The 19,949-nt window shown below is 40.2% G+C and overlaps 1 protein-coding gene across 1 annotated transcript in view; it reads left to right on the top strand.

The window, feature by feature from the left end:
• The window catches only part of PKP2 (plakophilin 2), a 108,675-nt gene that overhangs the window by 68,794 nt on the left and 19,932 nt on the right, over nt 1-19,949 (top strand). Inside the window, exons 7-9 of the mRNA XM_009180503.4 lie at nt 6,586-6,703; nt 7,834-7,998; nt 8,935-9,108. Coding sequence (XP_009178767.1) covers nt 6,586-6,703; nt 7,834-7,998; nt 8,935-9,108 — 457 coding nt within the window. The remainder of the gene's footprint in view (nt 1-6,585; nt 6,704-7,833; nt 7,999-8,934; nt 9,109-19,949) is intronic.

Below are 19,949 nucleotides of genomic sequence, written 5' to 3'. Positions count from 1 at the left end.
TTAATGGAGACGGGGTTTCACCTTGTTGGCCAGGATAGTGTTGAATTCCTGACCTCAGGTGATCTGCCCACCTCGGCCTCCCAAAGTGCTGGGATTACAGGCGTGAGCCACTGTGCCTGGCCAGAGCTAAAGGATTTTTAAGGTTAGATTTTCTCCTCTACCACCTTCTAGTTTCATGGTACAGAATAGATGACAACATAGCTTTGTTCCATTAATTTTGCTTGTCCGGAAAGGACCAGGATGTGTAGGTTGTAGGGCCTTGTCCTACCTCCCAATGTTGCTCTATTTGCAGAATGAACAGCTGACTTTTGGCTGATGTTTGTTGATACCTTCAGGAAATAATGTTGACTTCAGAGTAACAGACAAGCCTTCTTTTGGCATCGAGTTTTTCTTCCTCTTGCCAGTTCAAATGAGGCTTCCCTTTTGTCATGTGCAACCACAAGCTGACTGTGCTGCTTCTCTTAGTTAATCACAGACAAGGCCCAACTGTTTGATATGTATCAGGTGGGAGTTAAACAAAAGCCCAAGCCTAAATCTTAAATAACAAGAGGAAGAAGGATGCCTGCGTATCAGCTGATGTCTTGTCAAGTACCTACTTAGTCTTGGAATAGACTTTAACTTTGCCTACCAAGTGCTTTTCTGACTGGTACCACTTAGGGTCTTACCATACAGTTTACATTACACAGTATTAGGAAGCCTATAGTTGTTGGTGATGCGTGCATAATTTTTTAAAACCATTGAGGTGATCACTCTCTCAGAGAGTGCTGATTAGACCTTCAAGACTGGTCCCAGGCCAGGTGCGGTGGTTTATGCCTATAATCCCAGCACTTTGGGAGGCCGAGGCAGGTGGATCACCTGAGGTCAGGAGTTTGAGAGTAGCCTGGCCAACATGGTGAAACCCTGTCTCTACTAAAAATACAAAAATTAGCTGGGCACAGTGGCACACACTTATGATCCCAGCTTCTCAGGAGGCTGAGGAAGGAGAACCAGTTGAACTTGGCGGCAGATGTTGTAGTGAGCCAAGATTTCACCACTGCACTCCAGCCTGGGCAACACAGCAAGACTCTGTCTCAAAAAAAAAAAAAAAAAAAGACTGGTCCCACAGCCACCAGGCCTTGTATATGATACATGCACATAAACTGTGTGTTGGTAAAAACCATACCCATTATCAAGTAGCAATAGTCCTATTTAAAAAACAAAATTTTGGCTGGGCACCGTGGCTCACGTCTGTAATCCCAGCACTTTGGGAGGCCAAGGCAGAAAGATTCCTGGAAACCAGGAGTTTGAGACCAGCCTGGGCAACACTATGAGACCCTGTCTCTACAAAAAATAAATTCACTGAGCATAGTGACATGCGCCTATAGTCCCAGCTACTCAGGAGGCTGAGGTGGGAAGATCCCTACAGCCTAGGAGGTTAAGGCTGCAATGAGCTGTGATTGTGCCACCACACTCCAGCCTGGGCAACAGAGTGAGACTTTGTCTCAAAAAAATTTGAAAAAAAAAAAAAATTTCTAAGCCAGGCACAGTAGCTTACACCTGTAATCCCAGCACTTTGAGGGCCAGGTGGGAGGATCACATGAGGCCAAGAGTTTAAGACCAGCCTGGGCGACATAATGAGACTGTCTACAAAAATAAATTAGCTGGACTTGGCGGTGCATGCCTATAGTCGCAGCTACTCAGATGGCTGAGGCACATGCACCCCTTGAGCCCAGGAGGTTGACGCTGCAGTGAGGCATGATCATGCCACTGCATTGTAGCCTGGACAATAGAGTGAGACTAACTCAAAAACAACAAAACAAAACAAAACAAAACAAAAATTCTGCCTCCTAAAGTTCCTTATTTTGTCTGGTGGTGAAGCGTCTTGAAAAGATGCACCAGACATTATTGTTCCCGGCCATTTCATGTCCTGGAAACTAACTGTAGCCTTTTACTTTCACCATCTCTTTCAGCTCGTTGTTTCTCCAGGCCAGCTGACCACACACTGTACACTGAGCTTGGATGTTCTGGGATTGTAACAAACTTCCTTTCAATGCTGGTCAATTAAGCATATTTGACAGCACCCCTGCACATAGCCACAGACAGACTAGCTTATATCCTACCTTATATGGAAGAGCCTGTAACAATCCTGTTAGAGCAGTTAATTCTGATTTTAAATGAGAATCACAGGTCAGAATTTCCCAGCATGAAATTCTAGGGTACCCTAATATCAGGAATTTTGTGAAAATTACAGATCATGCTAGTTGTAAGTTGCCTACCATAAGGTCTAGTGCAAACACTAAATTGCAGCTGTTTTTTTTTTTTTTTTTTTTCATTTGTCACTGCCCATTCTTTGGTTTACCATATGAATCTAAGATTTAGTCACACTGTCATTAATTTCAACCATTAACATACCATTCTTCCTTTTCATTCTAGCAAGGTCCGGGTGTTGTGTTTTCTTTTCTCTTTTTCATTGTGACACTCAGGAATGTGTGAGATAAGAGGTCCTAGAGGGAGTGAAAAGTCACAGATTTGCTTTCTGATAAAACACCTGAATCCTCCTAAATATGTGAAGCTCTGTGACCATTTCAGAGACACACAGAGGTTCAAATTCTATTTCTTCCCCCATTACAAGTCACATTGCTGGAGAGATTCTTCCCAATATCAAGCACTGGCCACAAGTCAAGCTGGTGTCTTCCCATTTGGGACCAGTGAAGGTGAAGAACTCCAAATAATTCCTGCCTTTATGTGAAGAGTAGTTTGTCTCCTTCCTCACTCCCCGTCTCCAAAGGCTCTGGCCCCTTGCCTTCAACCCCTAGTCCAAGGAGCTGTTTTTAAATTTCAGTATATAACAGTATACTGTTTTAGTTTTCCTAAAGGTACCCAGATATTTACTCAGACCTAGGCTTGATTATACCAGGGGAAATAAACCCATTGTTTAATCAAATGCAAATGACAGGCACTAAATTACACATTTTTAATATATTCTGTTGTTAATAAGCACTTTTTATTGAGTAGCTACCATGTTTGTATGCTCATTCTCTTTTAATTTTCAATAAGGTCATTGTTTCAGTGTATTTCACTTATAGTTTTGAGATATTTTTCTATTGAGCCACGATTGGGTAATGTATGGGAAACTAATCAATAAATAGTTCTTATGATTCAAGAGATACATTGTAAAAAAGATCAATTCTGCCTAAGGATAGCCATGTTAATTTTCTGATTCCCTCAAGCTTAAGTACTAGCTGTTAAAAATATATATATTTTTTAAGATGGATGTATCATTTTCTATAGTTATTGCTTATTTTCAGGGTGGTACAATAACAAATTACTTTCTGTCTAATGACTTCTATTCCTGGATGCAGCGGTATAAAATAATCTGCCCTTATCATTCATATTTCTGTGTAGTTGAGTAAGGTGGGAACTATTTTTGATATGCTGGAGCAATGGGGTTCCATGCACTTTCTGTCAGCAAAAGTATCGGCTGCCAGAAACCCCTGATAAGTCCCATTTCAAGCAAGTAGAGTCTGGATAATACCAAACAGCAAGACAACAGTTAGTACTTGTGAACTGGCAGTACTGCCAACTTGACTTACCACTCCAACCCGAAATAAACACCCTGGAGTTAAACAAAGCTAAGTCATCCATCTGCAAGGTACGCAGTGGGCTTAGCCAGGAAGAAAGACCTTTTGATTTGTCAAAGCAATTTTAAACTACTGCCATTTATCCCGGCTAGAGGTTGAAAAGGCCAAGGAGAAGCTTTTAAACATATGATAACATCACGTAGTTGGGGACATATGGTATTTGCAGACTGAATGAATGCTAGATGGGGTTTGCTGTGTTCTGGGCCACCCTGGGTGCAGAATAAAGAACAGCCCTCTTTTCCTGACTTTACCACTAATTTGCTGTCACTGGGAAAAGTAACGGAAGCTCTTTTGGCTTCTAGTTTTTCATGTATAAAATAAGGAGACTGGAAAAGATGCTTTTTCAGTTTCTGTCAAGCTTCTGAAGCCCCATGATTCTTAAAGGGCTCACAAAGTAGATAGAGGATCTTGGCTGAAATGATCATTTCTTTGAAAAAAGCTAAGTAAAAAATTGTTTTATTTCCAGCTTATGAACCCATTCATTATTTTTTTTTAATGAACAAACTGTCCAAGTTTTTCAGGTACAGTAAAAATTAATAAGGAAGTAGAAGGGTCAAATGAGAATCAGTCACATAAGAGATTTTGTTAAAAGCTTTCATTATATCAATTCAGCAGCCGTTAAATTGTTAGTATATTCTTAGTTTTAGATATGTTAGTCTTATCTCCTCAACTGTCAGGTTGAATCATGAAATTGCCATTTTTGAGGGTTAAAACAGTCGGTTTTTGTTAGTTTCCAGAGTTCAACCTATAGATGTGATCTCCCTGAAAGCAAGGTATAATATTGTGTATCTTCCTCTCATTCCCTTTAGTTCTTTTTTTTTTTTTTTTGAGACAGAGTCTAGCTCTGTGGCCCAGGCTGGAGTGCAGTGGTATGATCTCAGCTCACTGCAAGCTCCACCTCCCGGGTTCACGCCATTCTCCTGCCTCAGCCTCCCCAGTAGCTGGGACTACAGTCGTCCGCCACCACGCCCGGCTAATTTTTGTTTTGTATTTTTAGTAGAGACGGGGTTTCACCATGTTAGCCAGGATGGTCTTGATCTCCTGACCTCATGATCCACCCACCTCAGCCTCCCAAAGTGCTGGGATTACAGGCGTGAGCCACCGCGCCCAGCTCCCTTTAGTTCTTGATATAATGCTTAGGCACCTTTGTTTCTTTGACAAATATGCATTGAAAGCAGTATTTTGAGGCAGAAGGCCTTTTGGAAATCACTTACATTATATTACTTTATTTTGTTAATTTTTTAGACAGGGTCTTGCTCTGTCACCCAGGCTGGAGTGTAGTAACACAATCTCGGCTCACTGCAGCCTCAACCTCCAGGCTCAAGCAGTCTTATTCCTCAGCCTCCCAGGTAGCTGGGACTACAGGCACATGCCACCATGCCTAGCTAGTTTTTTGTATTTTTTCATAGAGACAGGGTTTAGCCATGTTGCCCAGGCTGGTCTTTAACTCCTGGGCTCAAGCAATCCTCCTGGCTTGGACTTCCAAAATGCTGGGATTACAGGTGTTAGCCACAGCTTCTGGCCTATATTATTTTAAAGATGAGGAAAATAAGGCTCAAAAATGTCTCGAAGTTGCAGTTCTTTTTGATGTTCAGAATGACACTAACACATTGTAAACAAAAAGTCCTGAACATATTTTGGATATTCTACCTACCAGTAAAAGAAACTGATCTGGGCCGGACGTGGTAGCTCATGCCTGTAATCCCAGCACTTTGGGAGGCTGAGGCGGGTGGTTCACAATGTCAAGAGATCGAGACCATCCTGGCTAACCAACATGGTGAAACCCCATCTCTACTAAAAATACAAAAATTAGCTGGGCGTAGTGATGCACGCCTGTAGTCCCAGCTACTCAGGGAGGCTGAGGCAGGAGAATCGCTTGAACCCGGGAGGTGGAGGTTGCAGTGAGCTGAGATCGCGCCACTGCACTCCAGCCCTGGTGACAGAGCGAGACTCCGTCTCAAAAAAAAAAAAAAATCTGATACATTTTGTAGGGACAGTTCTTAACAAAGTTGGGAATAGAGGTGATTCTCAAGTTTTAAAAACCTGAAGGCCCTATTTTTTTGTCATTCTTGTTGACTGAGGTATTGACACTTTTGGAAAAAAAAATATGTTTAAGTAGTTAATGCTAGTAAGAAAAACTTAATCTAAGGGAAGGTAGTAACAATAATACCAGACTATAAACATGATGTGAATCTGCACTGTAATCCCCAAATGCATTACTTTCCTGTATTTGATAAGTTTCATTTCTCAGTAAACAACTTCCAATTGTAGGTTTAGTTAGTGTTTGTAGAAAGGTGTCATGACTTAGCCATATTAGAAATAGAGAAGTGTAAAGATGTTCATGGGCCATACTCTTGACTGAAGCCTTACAACTGCAGACTCTTCCATGTTTTCTGTAACATCTCTCTGCCATTTTAATGGTAAAATAATCATATTTTAGAGCATCTGATTTAATATTTGTCAATAACAGTTTATACTGAAACTTAGAAAACCACAAAGAATGTAGTCCAACACACTGTCTTTACAAATGAGGAAACTGAGGCCCAGAGCAACTTTAAATTACTTAGAGTTAAAATTAGAGCAAATTGGGACTTGGCATCCAGTATATTATAATGTCTAATGTGCCATTTGCTCTCGTTCTAGTTACAAAAACATTTGCCTCATATCCAAAACAGTCAAAATGGAGCGAAGATTAAGTAAATAATGTTTTGATCATGGTGCTTGGAGTGAAGTAGACGGAAGACTTATGACACGATTACGTGTTGTTTGGAAATATTTAGAAAGTATGTTCATAGTTGATCCTTTAGGCAGTCAGTGATTTGTTGACTGGGCAAGTCTGTCACACTTTTACATATTTGCCAGTTTCCAAACACTTGGAAGAAGCGTCAAGTAAAACTTCAAAACAAAGGCCTGTTGGATACACAGCCTAAGACTTTACGGTTTTTTGCTTACTTTTTTCTGGTAGAAACATGAGTTCTGCTGGCCCTGATGGGAGAAAAGCAATGAGAAGATGTGACGGACTCATTGACTCACTGGTCCATTATGTCAGAGGAACCATTGCAGATTACCAGCCAGATGACAAGGTGATTCAAGAGATAACTATCCTGTTCTGTCTTACTAAGATGTTTCAGAATATTCTTAAGATAGCTGCTTGGTTTTGGATTTCTTCACTGACTCAATTGCTGAGCCTAAGATTTTTCCATACATCGTTAGAAATATTAAAACCTATTGCCTTTTCTATTTTCCAGGCTCCAATGTCTGTCTGTCTGTCTAACCTCACTATGTGGATATTTGAAAGGAGCACAAATGCTACATGTTCAGCAATGAATTTTAATGTATCTCTTTTTTCATTCCCAAACTTGCTCCTTCTGTTTATAATCCTTCTTTTTTTTTTTTTTTTTTTTGAGACAGAGTCTTGCTCCATCACCCAGCCTAGGCTGGAGTGCAGTGGCACAATCTCGGCTCACTGCAACCTCCACCTCCTGGGTTCAAGCAATTCTCCTGCCTCAGCCTCCCAAGTAACTGGGATTACAGGTGTGCACCAACATGCGTAGCTGATTTTTTTTTGTATTTTTAGTAGAGACAGGGTTTCGCCATGTTGGCCAGCCTAGTCTTGAACTGCTGACCTCAGGTGATCCATCGCTTCGGCCTCCCAAAGTGCTCTGTAAAGGCGTGAGCCACAGCACCCGGCCTATAATCCTTCTTAATAATCATCACCATCCACCAAAAGAAGATGGAAATCTGAGTAATCATGTGCTTTCTACCTCTGAAAAGGCTTTCAGTTCTTCCACTTCCCTCTGATGCTTCTACTGTTTTCCTACATTGTGCATCTTTCATTCCAATTATTGCAATAGCCTCCTAGTTGGTCCCTATAAACAGTATCTCCTCCTCTTCTCCCAACTCAGCATAGCTAGTAAGTTACGTATCTAAACTATAGAGTTGTTCTGGACACACTCTTTAGAAAGTAAACTAAAAAGACTCTCCATTGTTTAAGAAATTTAGCCTCTACTTCTTAGCATCGCACTCCTGACTATTCATGATAACATTAGCTTTTCTAGACATACTCATTGCGATTCCCCCAGGCATCCCGCAGTGTAAGCACACCCAGTTGCATCTGGTAAACCTTGTAAGAGCTAAAGCCTGCGTCCTGTGATGTCACACCTGCAAGGATGTCTATATGTATACGATCAATATTCTTGTCCTGTTTCCTCAGGCCACAGAGAATTGTGTATGCATTCTTCATAACCTCTCCTACCAGCTGGAGGCAGAGCTCCCAGAGAAATATTCCCAGAATATCTATATTCAAAACCGGAATATCCAGACTGACAACAACAAAAGTATTGGGTGTTTTGGCAGTCGAAGCAGGAAAGTAAAAGAGGTATATTGGGAAGTTTTTGAAAGAATGAGAAAGAGAGGGAGATAATGAGAGAGATTCTGTGTTTGTGTATATGTGTATGTCTAAGTACTTGGTATATCTCGGCACTATTTTAAGTTATTTTAATTCTTACATCAACCTTTTGAGGTGTGTATTATTAATACCCTCATTTACCAGTGAGGAAACAGAGACACAGTAAGATTAATTTTCCCGGAATAATTCAGCAAATAAGTAGAAGAGATTGAATACAATCCCAGGCAGCCTGGCTCCAGATTTTCATTGCTACCCATGAACCATACTGCTTTATGCCTTACAGGTTAGGAAAGAAGCTTAATGCAGCATAGCTAATTGTATATAAATTGTTTTTATCAAAGTCAGCCCTGATATTTGGCTTTGGGCATTCTGAAAACCAACTTTGGACATACTAAAAGCAAACCTCATAGGAAGGAATACATATTTATTTCCATACTGATATGAAAACTAAAAGAATGTAACCTCCCCTCCTTCTCTGAGTATCATGGTATTTGTGGAGATCAGCTGGTAAATTTAGAACCCTGGTGCTATCCTGGACACTTTCACAAGACTGAGGGAACAGGCCTGTTTTTCTTATCTGCAGGGTGGTTGTGACTAATTTAGCTTTTAGCTCAACAGCAGCCTGAAAACCATTCTAGAATGGCCTATGCTTAATTCTCTGAATTTTCTCTCACTGGGAGAAATATCAAGTTCGGGGTGTGGGGTGTTACTAGGGAGAAATAATCATCATGGGCTAAAAGTTAAGTGATTAGAAATTGTATGTATTTGCTTTTAAAATTTCTATTTCAAGGGCTTATGCAAATTATGAGCCTTTCTAGACAGTATTTCTGGTCTCCTGGTTTGAGTGTGAAATTGTAGACATCACCTGACATGCCTTAATTCTGGATTCCTTTTGTGTGTGGTCAGCAATACCAGGACATGCCGATGCCAGAGGAAAAGAGCAACCCCAAGGGTGTGGAGTGGCTGTGGCATTCCATCGTGATAAGGATGTATCTGTCACTGATCGCCAAGAGTGTCCGCAACTACACACAGGAAGCATCCTTAGGAGCTCTCCAGAACCTCACTGCCGGAAGTGGACCAGTGAGTATTGGGCCTGATTTCCTACTTTTTAAAATAATGATATTGTAGACATACCTACATTCATTTCAGAGACGAAACAGTGAGGTAAGAGACAAAGGTTTCTTATTTTAGTCAAGACAGTTCTCAGAAATTACAGAGGGTTTCAGTCTCAGCTTATGTGAAGTCAAGTCAGGCTGCTGTTGGTCAGTACTCTTTCAGTTACAGATTTCAGAATCCTGCCTCAAACCGGTTTAAGCAAAAAAGAGGAAATTTTTGGCTTATAGAACTGAAAAGTCCAGGGTGGGTCTTCTTTCTGTCATGACTGGACTTAGGTGCATCAGTGATTACAATTATGACTTTCTTCATCTTTTGGGCTTGGTTTTCCTCTGCTGGTTTTGTTCTCAAAGGTTCTGTCCATAGGGTAACAAAGACAGCCATGAATTATTTCAGGCTCACATTTTATCAGCCCAATGTGTCCCCCACAAGAAACAAACTACCATTTTCCCAAGAGTGTTGTTAAGAAGTTGGAGAGTATGTCTCACGGGCTGGCTTGGGCCTCTTGCCCGTTTCTGAACCAGTACCTGTGTCTCTGAGGCTGCGATGTTCTAATTGGCCAAGTCTGGGTCATATGCCCAGATTTGCACTTCCAGGGGATGGGTTTGATTGGATGAGGGCCACTACCCCTTGTACCACATGGGCTGAACTGGTAAAGGAGTGCTTCCTAATGGAAAATGAGACTGTTACTACCAAAGGAAGGAGGAAAAAGTGCTGGGAAGGCAAAAACAACAGCAGATGTCTACTGCAGTGTGGAGTTGGAAAGGCCATCTGTGCTTTTGTGTCCCAGAAATTCAGCTACAAAATAAAGAGCTGATCCTCTTTCCAGATGCACTTACTTTATACCAGCAAAGTCAAAATAATTAAAACAGTAAAAGCTTATTCACTTCCCCATGTATTTTATACCCTTCCTATATTTAAGGTATTCTATAAGTATTTAATGATTTAAACTAAGCTTGTATTATTTGCCTTGATCATGAAACGATTAGAATGAACTCCCCCCAAATAGCTCATTATCTGTGTAGTCTCCACTTATCTCTGTAGAGAAAAGGACTCTTGTAAGTAGCAAAAAATATTTATGTTTTACTTGAGAAACCATATTATTCTTTAATATGTGTGTTTACACAGAAGCTTGTTCTCTGTTTTGAATAAAATTGTGAAATGCTAACACCAGTATTTCTCTTACCTTAGCATTGTGGTTAAGAATGCAACCAAACTTTCGTCTGTTTGGCTTTCTGCAAAATGTACATTGAGAAAGAAACTGATAACTACCAGGGAGCCCTTAATGACACAGGGACACTAATGAATCATGTTATTTCCCATTTTCCTATGCTAGGTTTCCCAAAACCATTTATCTTACTTTGCTGAACTACAGAAGCCCTCTTATTAATTCCCAGCTAACATAAAAGAAAATTAAATAGGGGTGTGTGTGTGTGTGTGTGTGTGTGTGTGTGTGTGTGTTTAAGCTTGCTGTGGTCTGGAGTCTAGTTCAATATAAGCTAACCCTTTAAGCTTGGATTTTAGCTTCTTCCATTCCAAGAGCCTCCCACAGAATCCAGACCAGGGGTGCTTTCATTTTTCTGAGGTTACAGGGATATTTGTGCCACTTAAGCTCTGAATATGATTGTATTACGTAGTCCCTAAGTTCCTACGTTCATTTGCTGAACACACATTCTTTTGAGCATATTACATAACAGACACTAGCAGTTATGGTGTGGGTTACACAGCAGTAAATAAGACAAATCCCTGTGTTTGGTAATAGTCTTACTGGGATAAAAAACAGAAATTTAAAGTACTAGGAAAACTTTAAGGTACCAGGTCCATAAAGGACCTAAGTAAGGAAGATACCTTCATGCCCTAATTGTATCAAGGCATTTAGAATCATACCTAGCCTTAGGTATGACTATTGGCTATTTCCCTCGCTTCAGGAGGGAGTGTTTAAAGGGAGACCTATACTCTCTCCTAAAGGCAAGGAAGTAACCAATAGTCATACCTAAGGGGCCTAACAGGCCATCCCTAAAAGGAAGCTTACACTCAACTGATACTGATTCATATTCAAGGTTGTTAGAATTGGACTTGATTGGAGATTTATAAGAGAAAATCATTAGCAGCATGGGACAAATATGAGGCCCCTTTATTTTATTTTATTTTGTTTTTATTTATTATTGTTATTTTTGAGATGGAATCTCATTCTGTCACCCAGGCTGGAGTCCAGTGGCGCGATCTCAGCTCACTGCAACCTCCATCTCCCGGGTTCAAGCGATTCTCCTGCCTCAACGTCCTGAGTAGCTGGGATTACAGGTGCCCACCACCACGCCCAGCTAATTTTTGTATTTTTAGTAGAGATGAGGTTTCACCATGTTGGCCAGGCTGGTCTCAAACTCCTGACCTCAGGTGATCCACCAGCCTCAGCCTCCCAAAGTGCTGGGATTACAGGTGTGAGCCACCGCACCCAACCTCCCTTTATTTTTTTAAGTTACGAGATGCTTTTTAAAATTTTGACATATGTGTTTTTTTTAAATCATTACTTTTCCTAATTTTGTATGCTTAGATGCTGTGATAAGATATCTGGCTTTATAATTTCAAACAAGGAATCTTTGAAGAGGAAAACATGAAAATTAGGTCATACACATAGTACCAGAAAATATCAAGTCCATTGGTCATATGATCGTAACTGAGATAGCACCGAACAATTAATGACGGTGTACTTTACTTGGCAAAGAACCCAAGCTGAAATAGCTTCCTAAAAGACAGATTATATAATTTACATACAAAAATTATGACAGTAATTTCTAGTTAGTAAAAGTATGTTAGTTTAAGCTTTATTAGTTCAGATATAATAGTCATTCCATCCTTTTGCTACTAGTCACTCTAGTAGCAAAAGGATGGAATAATAAAATTTACTTATTTAGCAAGCTCTTTAAATATAATATAAATTAAAAGATTAAACATTGCATAGTAAAAGTTAAAAGTCATTGAAATAAAGTTTGGTTCTTTTGTCTTAATTTTTTGAGATACAGTCTCATGCTGTTGTCCAGGCTAGAGTGCAGTGGTACGATCTCGGCTCACTGCAACCTCTGTCTCCTGGGTTCAAGTAATTCTCGTGCCTCAGCCTCCCGAGTAGTTGGAATTACAGGCATGTGCCACCACTCCCAACTAATTTCTGTATTTATAATATAAACGGGTTTCACCATGTCAGCCAGGCTGGTCTCGAACTCCTGACCTCAAGTGATCTGCCCTCTTCAGCCTCCCTAAGTGCTGGGGACAGGCCTGACTCACTGTGCCCAGCCTGAAATAAATAGTTTTAAAAGCCCTTTATTTAATATCGATCAGAAAAAAATGAAACAGATTCCCTCAGCGACCCCCAACCTTTTTGGCACCAGAGACTGGTTTCATGGAAGACAGTTTTTTCACAGACTAGGCTGGGGAGAGAGAGTTTCAGGATGAAACTGTTCCACCTTAGATCAATTAGATTCTTATAAGGAGCACACAGCCTAGATCCCTCACGTGTGCAGTTCACAATAGGGTTCGTGCGCCTATGAGAACCTAATGCCACCACGGATCTGACAGGAAGTGGAGCTTAAGCACTAATAATGCCCACTCACTGCTCACTTTCTGCTGTGCGGCGGGTTCCTAACGGTCCGCGGGCTGGTACTGTGACCCTACTGCATACCTTACCCAAAAGTAAATACCAACAGGAATGAAACCTAAATATAAAAGGTAAAACAATAAAGATGCTAAACAATTACATGGAAGAATATCTTCATGACCTGGAATAGGGAAAGATTTCCTTAAAATGGACGCAAAGAGGACTAACCTTAAAGTAAATATTTGCTAAATTGACTAAGTTAATAACTTATGCTATCAAAAGACATGTTAAGACATTACAAAGGCAAACCACAGAGTGGGAAAAGATTTTTGCAACATATGTAAGTAACAAATGTGGGTATCCAGAAAATATAGAAGAGTTGAGATAACAATAAATAAACAAAACATGGACCGCCCAATAGAAAAATGAATGGACAAGAGACTTAAGAGACACTTGGCGAAAGATAACATTGAAATAGCCAACATAAATTCTTTCCCATGGCCAATGTCCAGAATGGTGTTTCACAGGTTTTCTTCTAGGATTCTTACATTTTGAGGTCTTAACATTTAAATCTTTAATCCATCTTGAATTAATTTTTATATATAGTAAAAGGTAGAGATCCAGTTTTGTTTTTCTGCACATGGCTGGCCAGTTATCCCAGCACCATTTATTGAATAGGGAGTCCTTTCCCCATTGCTTATTTTTGTCAGCTTTGTCAAAGACCAGATGGCTGTAGGTGTGGAGCTTCATTGCTGGGTTGTCTATTCTGGGACCTAATTAAGCTAAAGAGCTTCTGCACAGCAAAATAAACTATCAAGGGAGTAAATAGACAACCTACGGAATGGGAGAAAATGTTCACAAAGTATGTATCTGGTAAAGGTTTAAATCCAGAATCTGTAAGGAACTTAAAAAATACAGCAAGCAAAAACCAAATAACCCCATTAAAAAAGGGAGCAAAAGACATGAACAGACATTTCTCAAAAAAAGACATTGCCAGTGGCCAAAAAACATGAAAAAACACTCATCATCACTAATCATCATTAATCATCAAATCAAAACTACAGTGAGACGCCGTCTCACACCACTTAAAATGGCTATTATTAAAAAGTCAAAATGCAACAGATGCTGGTGAGGCTTAGGAGAAAAGGGAACACTTACATACTGTTGGTGGGAATAGAAATTAGTTCAGCCACTGTGGAAGGCAGTTTGGAGGTTTCTCAAAGAACTTAAAACAGAGCTACCATTCCACCCAGCAATCCCATTACTGAGTAGATATCCAAAGGAAAATAAATTATTCTACCAAAAAGACACGTGCACTCATAGGTTCATCACCATGCTGTTCGCAATAGCAAAGACACAGAATCCACCTGGGTGCCCATCCCTGGTGGATTGAATAAAGAAAATGTGGTACATATGCACCCTGGAATGATATGCAGCCATAAAAAAGAGTAAAATCATGTCCTTTGCAGCAACATGGATGCATCTGGAAGCCATTTTCCTAAGTGAATTAATGCAGGTACAGAAAAACAAATACCACATATTCTCACTTATACGTGGGAGTTAAACATTGGTTACTCGTGGACATAAAGATTGCAACATTAGACACTGGGGACTACAAGAAGAGGGAGAGAAGGAGGGGGAAAGAGATGAATAACTAACTCTTGGGTACTATGCTCACTACCTGGGTGACGGGATCATTCATATCACAAACCTTAGCATCACACAGTATACCCATGTCACAAAGCTGCACATCTACCCCCTGAATCTAAAAGTTGAAATTTTTTTCCAAGGCCAATAAACATTTGAAAACATTTTTTCAACCTCATTAATGATCAAGGCAATATAAGTTAAAAGTGCTATTGCAAACAGTTGACCAGCTAAATAACAGTCATTCTCACATATTTATAAAAGCTAGAATATAGAATCTCTATTTGGTAGCGCTCATTGCTTATTTTCCTTATGGAGCAAATTATAAAGGTCATCCTACTTCACGCTTTCTCATTTCCCTCAGTGAATCAGAATTAGTGAAATTTTGCCATGCTGTCCCCAAGCTGAGCAAACAGCATTTAAGGAATCAGACCTCATCTACAGTCACATGTTTTCAATGATTGTTCTTATGAATTAACATGAAAACATTAATGCTCTTTATTATATCTAAGCATATATCATTAAATAGTGTAGTACGATATGTCTATAAAGCAAGATTTTAATTCTCAAGAAATTCTCATGTTTTAAAAGAAAACAAAAATTGTAAGAAATATTTTGTGACTTTGATTCCTCATCTTGTTTTCAAGTACCTTCTGAGATGATAAATCTTCAGGGAAACTTGATAGCATATTATTTATACAATTCAGGTCAGTAAACATTTGTATAGGACCTATCGTGTGCAAGGTACCATACAAGGCACTGAGGTGGAGAAAAGATGGATAAGATACATTCTTTCAAGAGGCTAATGAATGGTCTAGTAGGAGAGATAGGCAGTTTAGGAGAGTTGTAATCTAGAGAATTAGGGAGTAGTGGTAAGGAAGGAAGTAAAATGTCAGACTACAGAGGACTGTTTGAGCCGTACTAAGATGAAGGCGATGGGGAATCATGAAAGGGTTTAAATCTGAGCTGTGGAACATAATCAGATTAAATTTTACAAGGGTGATTCTGGTGTAAGGCTTTGAAACCCCCACTGGTGTTTAAGAAACAGCAAGTTTACTAGCAACATTGAGTTCCTTGTAGAGATTGGAGGCCATAATTTGCAGATTGGTTCTTCTGCAAATGCACTGTTTGCCCTAGCAATATTTGGTAGACAAGTATAAAATCAGAAAAGAAAAAAGTTAAATGAACCCCGTATTGCAGTTTTGATGGGTGAGAAAATAATAAGCTAGACTGACAAGATTGTTGAGAGTACTGGAATTTTTTTTTTTTAAGATGGAGTCTCATTCTGTCGCCCAGGGTGGAGTCCAGTGGCACAGTCTTAGCTCACTGCAACCTCTGCCTCCCAAGTTCAAGTGATTCTCCTACCTCAGCCTACCAAGTAGCTGAGATTATAGGCGCCCACCACCACACTCAGCTAATTTTTTGTATTTTTAGTAGAGACAGGGTTTCACCGTGTTGGCCAGGCTGGTCTCGAACTCCTCACCTTAGGTGATCTGCCTTCCTCAGCCTCCCAAAGTGCTGGGATTACAGGTTTGAGCCATAGTGCCCAGCCTGGAGAGATAATATTTCATGCGATGGTTCGTGCACTGTAGTCTAAATAAGAAATTTAAGACAGGAGAGAACTGATATCTTGAGGTGTAAGGAATGAAGGTTGGGTAAAGGGACTGAAGTTCTTGATGAGGCTGAAGAGAAACATGGTAGGAGGGAGAGCAAGGAGAATGGGAAAATGTGTTCAGAGCCTGACATTGCTGAGTTTATGTTTTCGGAGGCAACATATCTCTGAGTGAACACAGGCTCTGTGTGACCATGGAAGTGAGTGGCTGATGTATGGAAGAGATGGAAGTCAGGGACTGTGCGGGAGTCTAGGAACTGTGAGGTAATCATTTTGATGAGGTATATGAACAGGAGATGGAGAAGGCTGTGAACTGGGCTCCAAAGCCTCCAGCGAATATTGAGGAAAGAACAATAGGCCTTGTGATAGCAAAGAAAATGCTGTGGGGGGTGATACAGCTGGACGGTGGTAACTCAGAAGAACAGGACTTATGCATTTGAGGGAAGATGGAATAGTGTTGAAGTGCAGCTGGGAAGAGAGAGAAGTGCCAAATGTCCCTCCTGGTCCAGGATACAGGAGTGGTGTCCAATAGTCTCCTCCTTGGATGGCTACAGGGGAAGGATTCTTCTCAGAGGAGAGCAAATAGTCTAACAGAATGTTCTGCAAATTAATGAAAGACCAATTTTTATTTGTTTATAATAGAACAAACATTATAAAATAGTAATTAAATTCCTTTGAGTCATGGACACTTTGAGAGTCTAATAAAAGATATGTTTTAATAACTAATAAACAGAGTATTGCAACTGTATCTAACAATTACATGTTTTCTTCCTCCCCCTTTTTTTTTTTCCCGAGATGGGGTCTTGCCTTGTCACCCTGGCTGGAGTGCAGTGGTGCAAACATGGCTCACTGCAGCCTTGACCACCAGGGTTCAAATGATTCTCTCCCACCTCAGCCTCCCAAGAAGCTAGAACCACAGGCACATACCGCAACACTGGGCTAAATTTTTTTATCATTTGTAGAGACAAGGTCTCAATATGTTGCCCAGGCTGGTCTCAAACTCCTGCCTCAAGCAGTCCTCCCACCTCAGCCTCCCAAAGTGCTGGGATTACAGGCATGAGCCACCAGGCCTAGCTTCTTCCTGCTGTTTTTAATATTGAAAGAAAAAAAGATACTGACTAAATTATAAAAACAATAAGACATGACAATTATTTGTTTCATTATATATTAAGCAGGCTCAGTTTAAAGTAAGTTGATTAACATTAAAGTCATATCCAAAGGCCCAAAATGAACTTGAAATGATTCTACTTCCCAATGTTTATATATTTTCTCCCACTGATCTGATAATCCTGTTCCTAAAATCCAGACATCCATATGAGAGTTCACAAGGGGTCCTTATGGCTTAGACTATTTGTTTGGTTGTTTGTTTTGGGGTTTTGTTTTTAGTTTTTTGCTTTGGTTTTGTTTACATTTTTGTTTTATGTTTGTCTGGTCACTATTGGGCTAACACTGACCATTATTTAGATTTATAACCTTCAATCTTGTGATGAATTGGTTTTGAAATCTGCAGGCTACACTTTTTTATTTCTCTAGTAAGCTCCTGGAAGTCAAGACATTTTATATTTTCAAAAATACAATTCTCACCTTCAGACTGACTGTGCTTGCGATAGTTTACAGCTACAGCCAGGAATAACAAATGCAAGGACTGTGATCAGTTAACACAGATTTGACCGAATATAGATCCAAACTTCTAAGTGGGTTACAGAAAGTCAATTGGCAGGTCGTTTGTATGGAAATAGTGATGGGTTTTCCCATTTAAAAGTTAATAATGGCTGGGCGCAGTGGCTCATGCCTGTAATCCCAGCACTTTGGGAGACTGAGGCAGGTGGATCACTTGAGGTCAGGCGTTCAAGACCAGCCTGGCTAACACGGTGAAACTCCGTCTCTACTGAAAATACAAAAAATTAGCTGGGTGTGTTGGCGGGTGCCTGTAGTCCCAGCACTCAGGAGACTGAGGCAGGAGAATGGCGTGAACCCGGGAGGCAGAGGTTGCAGTGAGCCAGGATCACGCCATTGCACTCCAGCCTGGGCGACAGAGCGAGACTCCGTCTCAAAAAAAAAAAAAAAAAAAAGTGTAAATTAATTAACCTGTGTAAATTCCCAAAACTTGAACAAGAAGAAATAGAAAAGATGACTAATTATCAACCGGTAAATGAACTGAAATGATAATGAAAGACATCTCCCTGTAAGATTTTTTTTCTCAGCTCAGTTAGCTTTCTGGGTGAACACAGATTCCATGTCACCGTGGAAGTGAGTGACAGATATGCAGCAATGTAGGTTGAGGATCCCTAATCCAAATTTTCAAACTCTGAAATGCTCCAAAATCCAAAACCGTTTTAGCACCAGCATGACATCATGCGTTGAAAATGTTATACTTGACCTTATATGGCGAGTCAAGTCAAAACGCAGGCACACAATACACAGTTTACTCGGCATCCCCAAGCAGAAAAGAAAAAAAAAACAAATCCCTCCCAGCTCCCTTCAGCTGCCATATATCTTTTCCACAGACACCCAGTTTCCCCCATGCAAGCAAGCACACCCACAAAGGATAGCAAAATGGCATGTGTGCAGGCCAGGCATGCTGATGGCAGGTTTTCCACAATGCCCCACATGGAGCCAAGACCTACATGCATGACTCAACTGTGTTTGCTTGCTTACTCTTTGCTCTGTGGTATAAAGGTATTGCTGAAAATGAAAAAATGACCTACAAATACCCCTCAAGGTAACTGATAAAAAGAGGAAGCATTTATGTTTACCTCTAGCACAGAAAGCCAAGCTGTTGGAGAAACTGGACAGGAGTATATGAAACATCCATATATGACCTGAAGAAACAGAAGGATACATTGTTGAAGTTCTGTGCTGAAACTGATTCACAGAAGTTAGTGAAAATTAGAAAACTGCATAAAGTCAAACATGAAGATCTTGATCATGTATTGAAAGTGCGGATCTGTCACAGTGAACACATGCCACATAATGGTATGCTGACCATGAAACAAGCAAAGATCTTGATGAACTGAAAATTAAAAGGATATGTGAATAATCAATAGGCTGGTTGCAGAAATTTAACAAAAGACACAGCATTACATTTTTAAAGATTTGTGATGATAAAGCATTTGCTGATCACAAAGCAGTGAAGAAATTCATTGAGTTTGCCAGTCATGCCTAATGAAAATCTGAAGCCAAAACAAGTCTATAATGCTGATGAAACATCACTGTTTTGGCATCATTGCCTCAGAAAGACACTGACTACAGCTGATGAAACAGCACCTACTAGAATTAAGGCTGCCAAGGACAGAATATGCCGGGATGTGTTAATGCATCAGGCACACATAAGTGGGGTGATAGATAAAAACTTGTGTCCTCACTGTTTTCAAGGAGCAAGTTTCTTACCAGTCTGTTATTATGCTAACAGAAAGACATGGAGCACCAGGGACATCTTTTTTGATTGGTTTCACAAACTTTTGGTACCAAGTGGCTAATGCTTGCTGCAGGGAGACTCGACTGGATGATGACTGCAAGATTTTGTTATTACATGACAACTGTTCTGCTCATCTCCCAGCTGAAATTCTCATTTTAAAAATGTCTATTCTATGTACTTTCCCTCAAATGTGACTTCATCATTTTAGCCATGTGACCAGAGTATCCTTAGATCAATAAAGAGTAGATTAAAAAAACACTTTTCTTGAACAGCATGCTGGCTAGCAGCGGTGTACAGAGGTGTGGGTGTGAGAAAGTGTTCAAAAGGAGTTTAGCCTGAGGATGCTCTATATGCTGTTGCCATTGCTTGAAACAGGTGTGCATGCCTGGCACAACTCTGGCCTACAGCTATGTCCAGTGGTAATGATAAACAAGATGGTGGCTTTGAAGGATTATATATGTCAAGTGAGAAAAAAAAGATGGCTGAACTCCTTACCTTTGCAAAAAAATAGACTTCATAATCCGTCAGTAAGCTGGAAGAAG

Source organism: Papio anubis, chromosome 9, assembly GCF_008728515.1.
Source record: "Papio anubis isolate 15944 chromosome 9, Panubis1.0, whole genome shotgun sequence".
Classification (NCBI taxonomy): domain Eukaryota; kingdom Metazoa; phylum Chordata; class Mammalia; order Primates; family Cercopithecidae; genus Papio; species Papio anubis.
The sequence above is the reverse complement of the archived record's forward strand: the minus strand, read 5'-3'. Positions and strand labels throughout refer to the sequence as shown.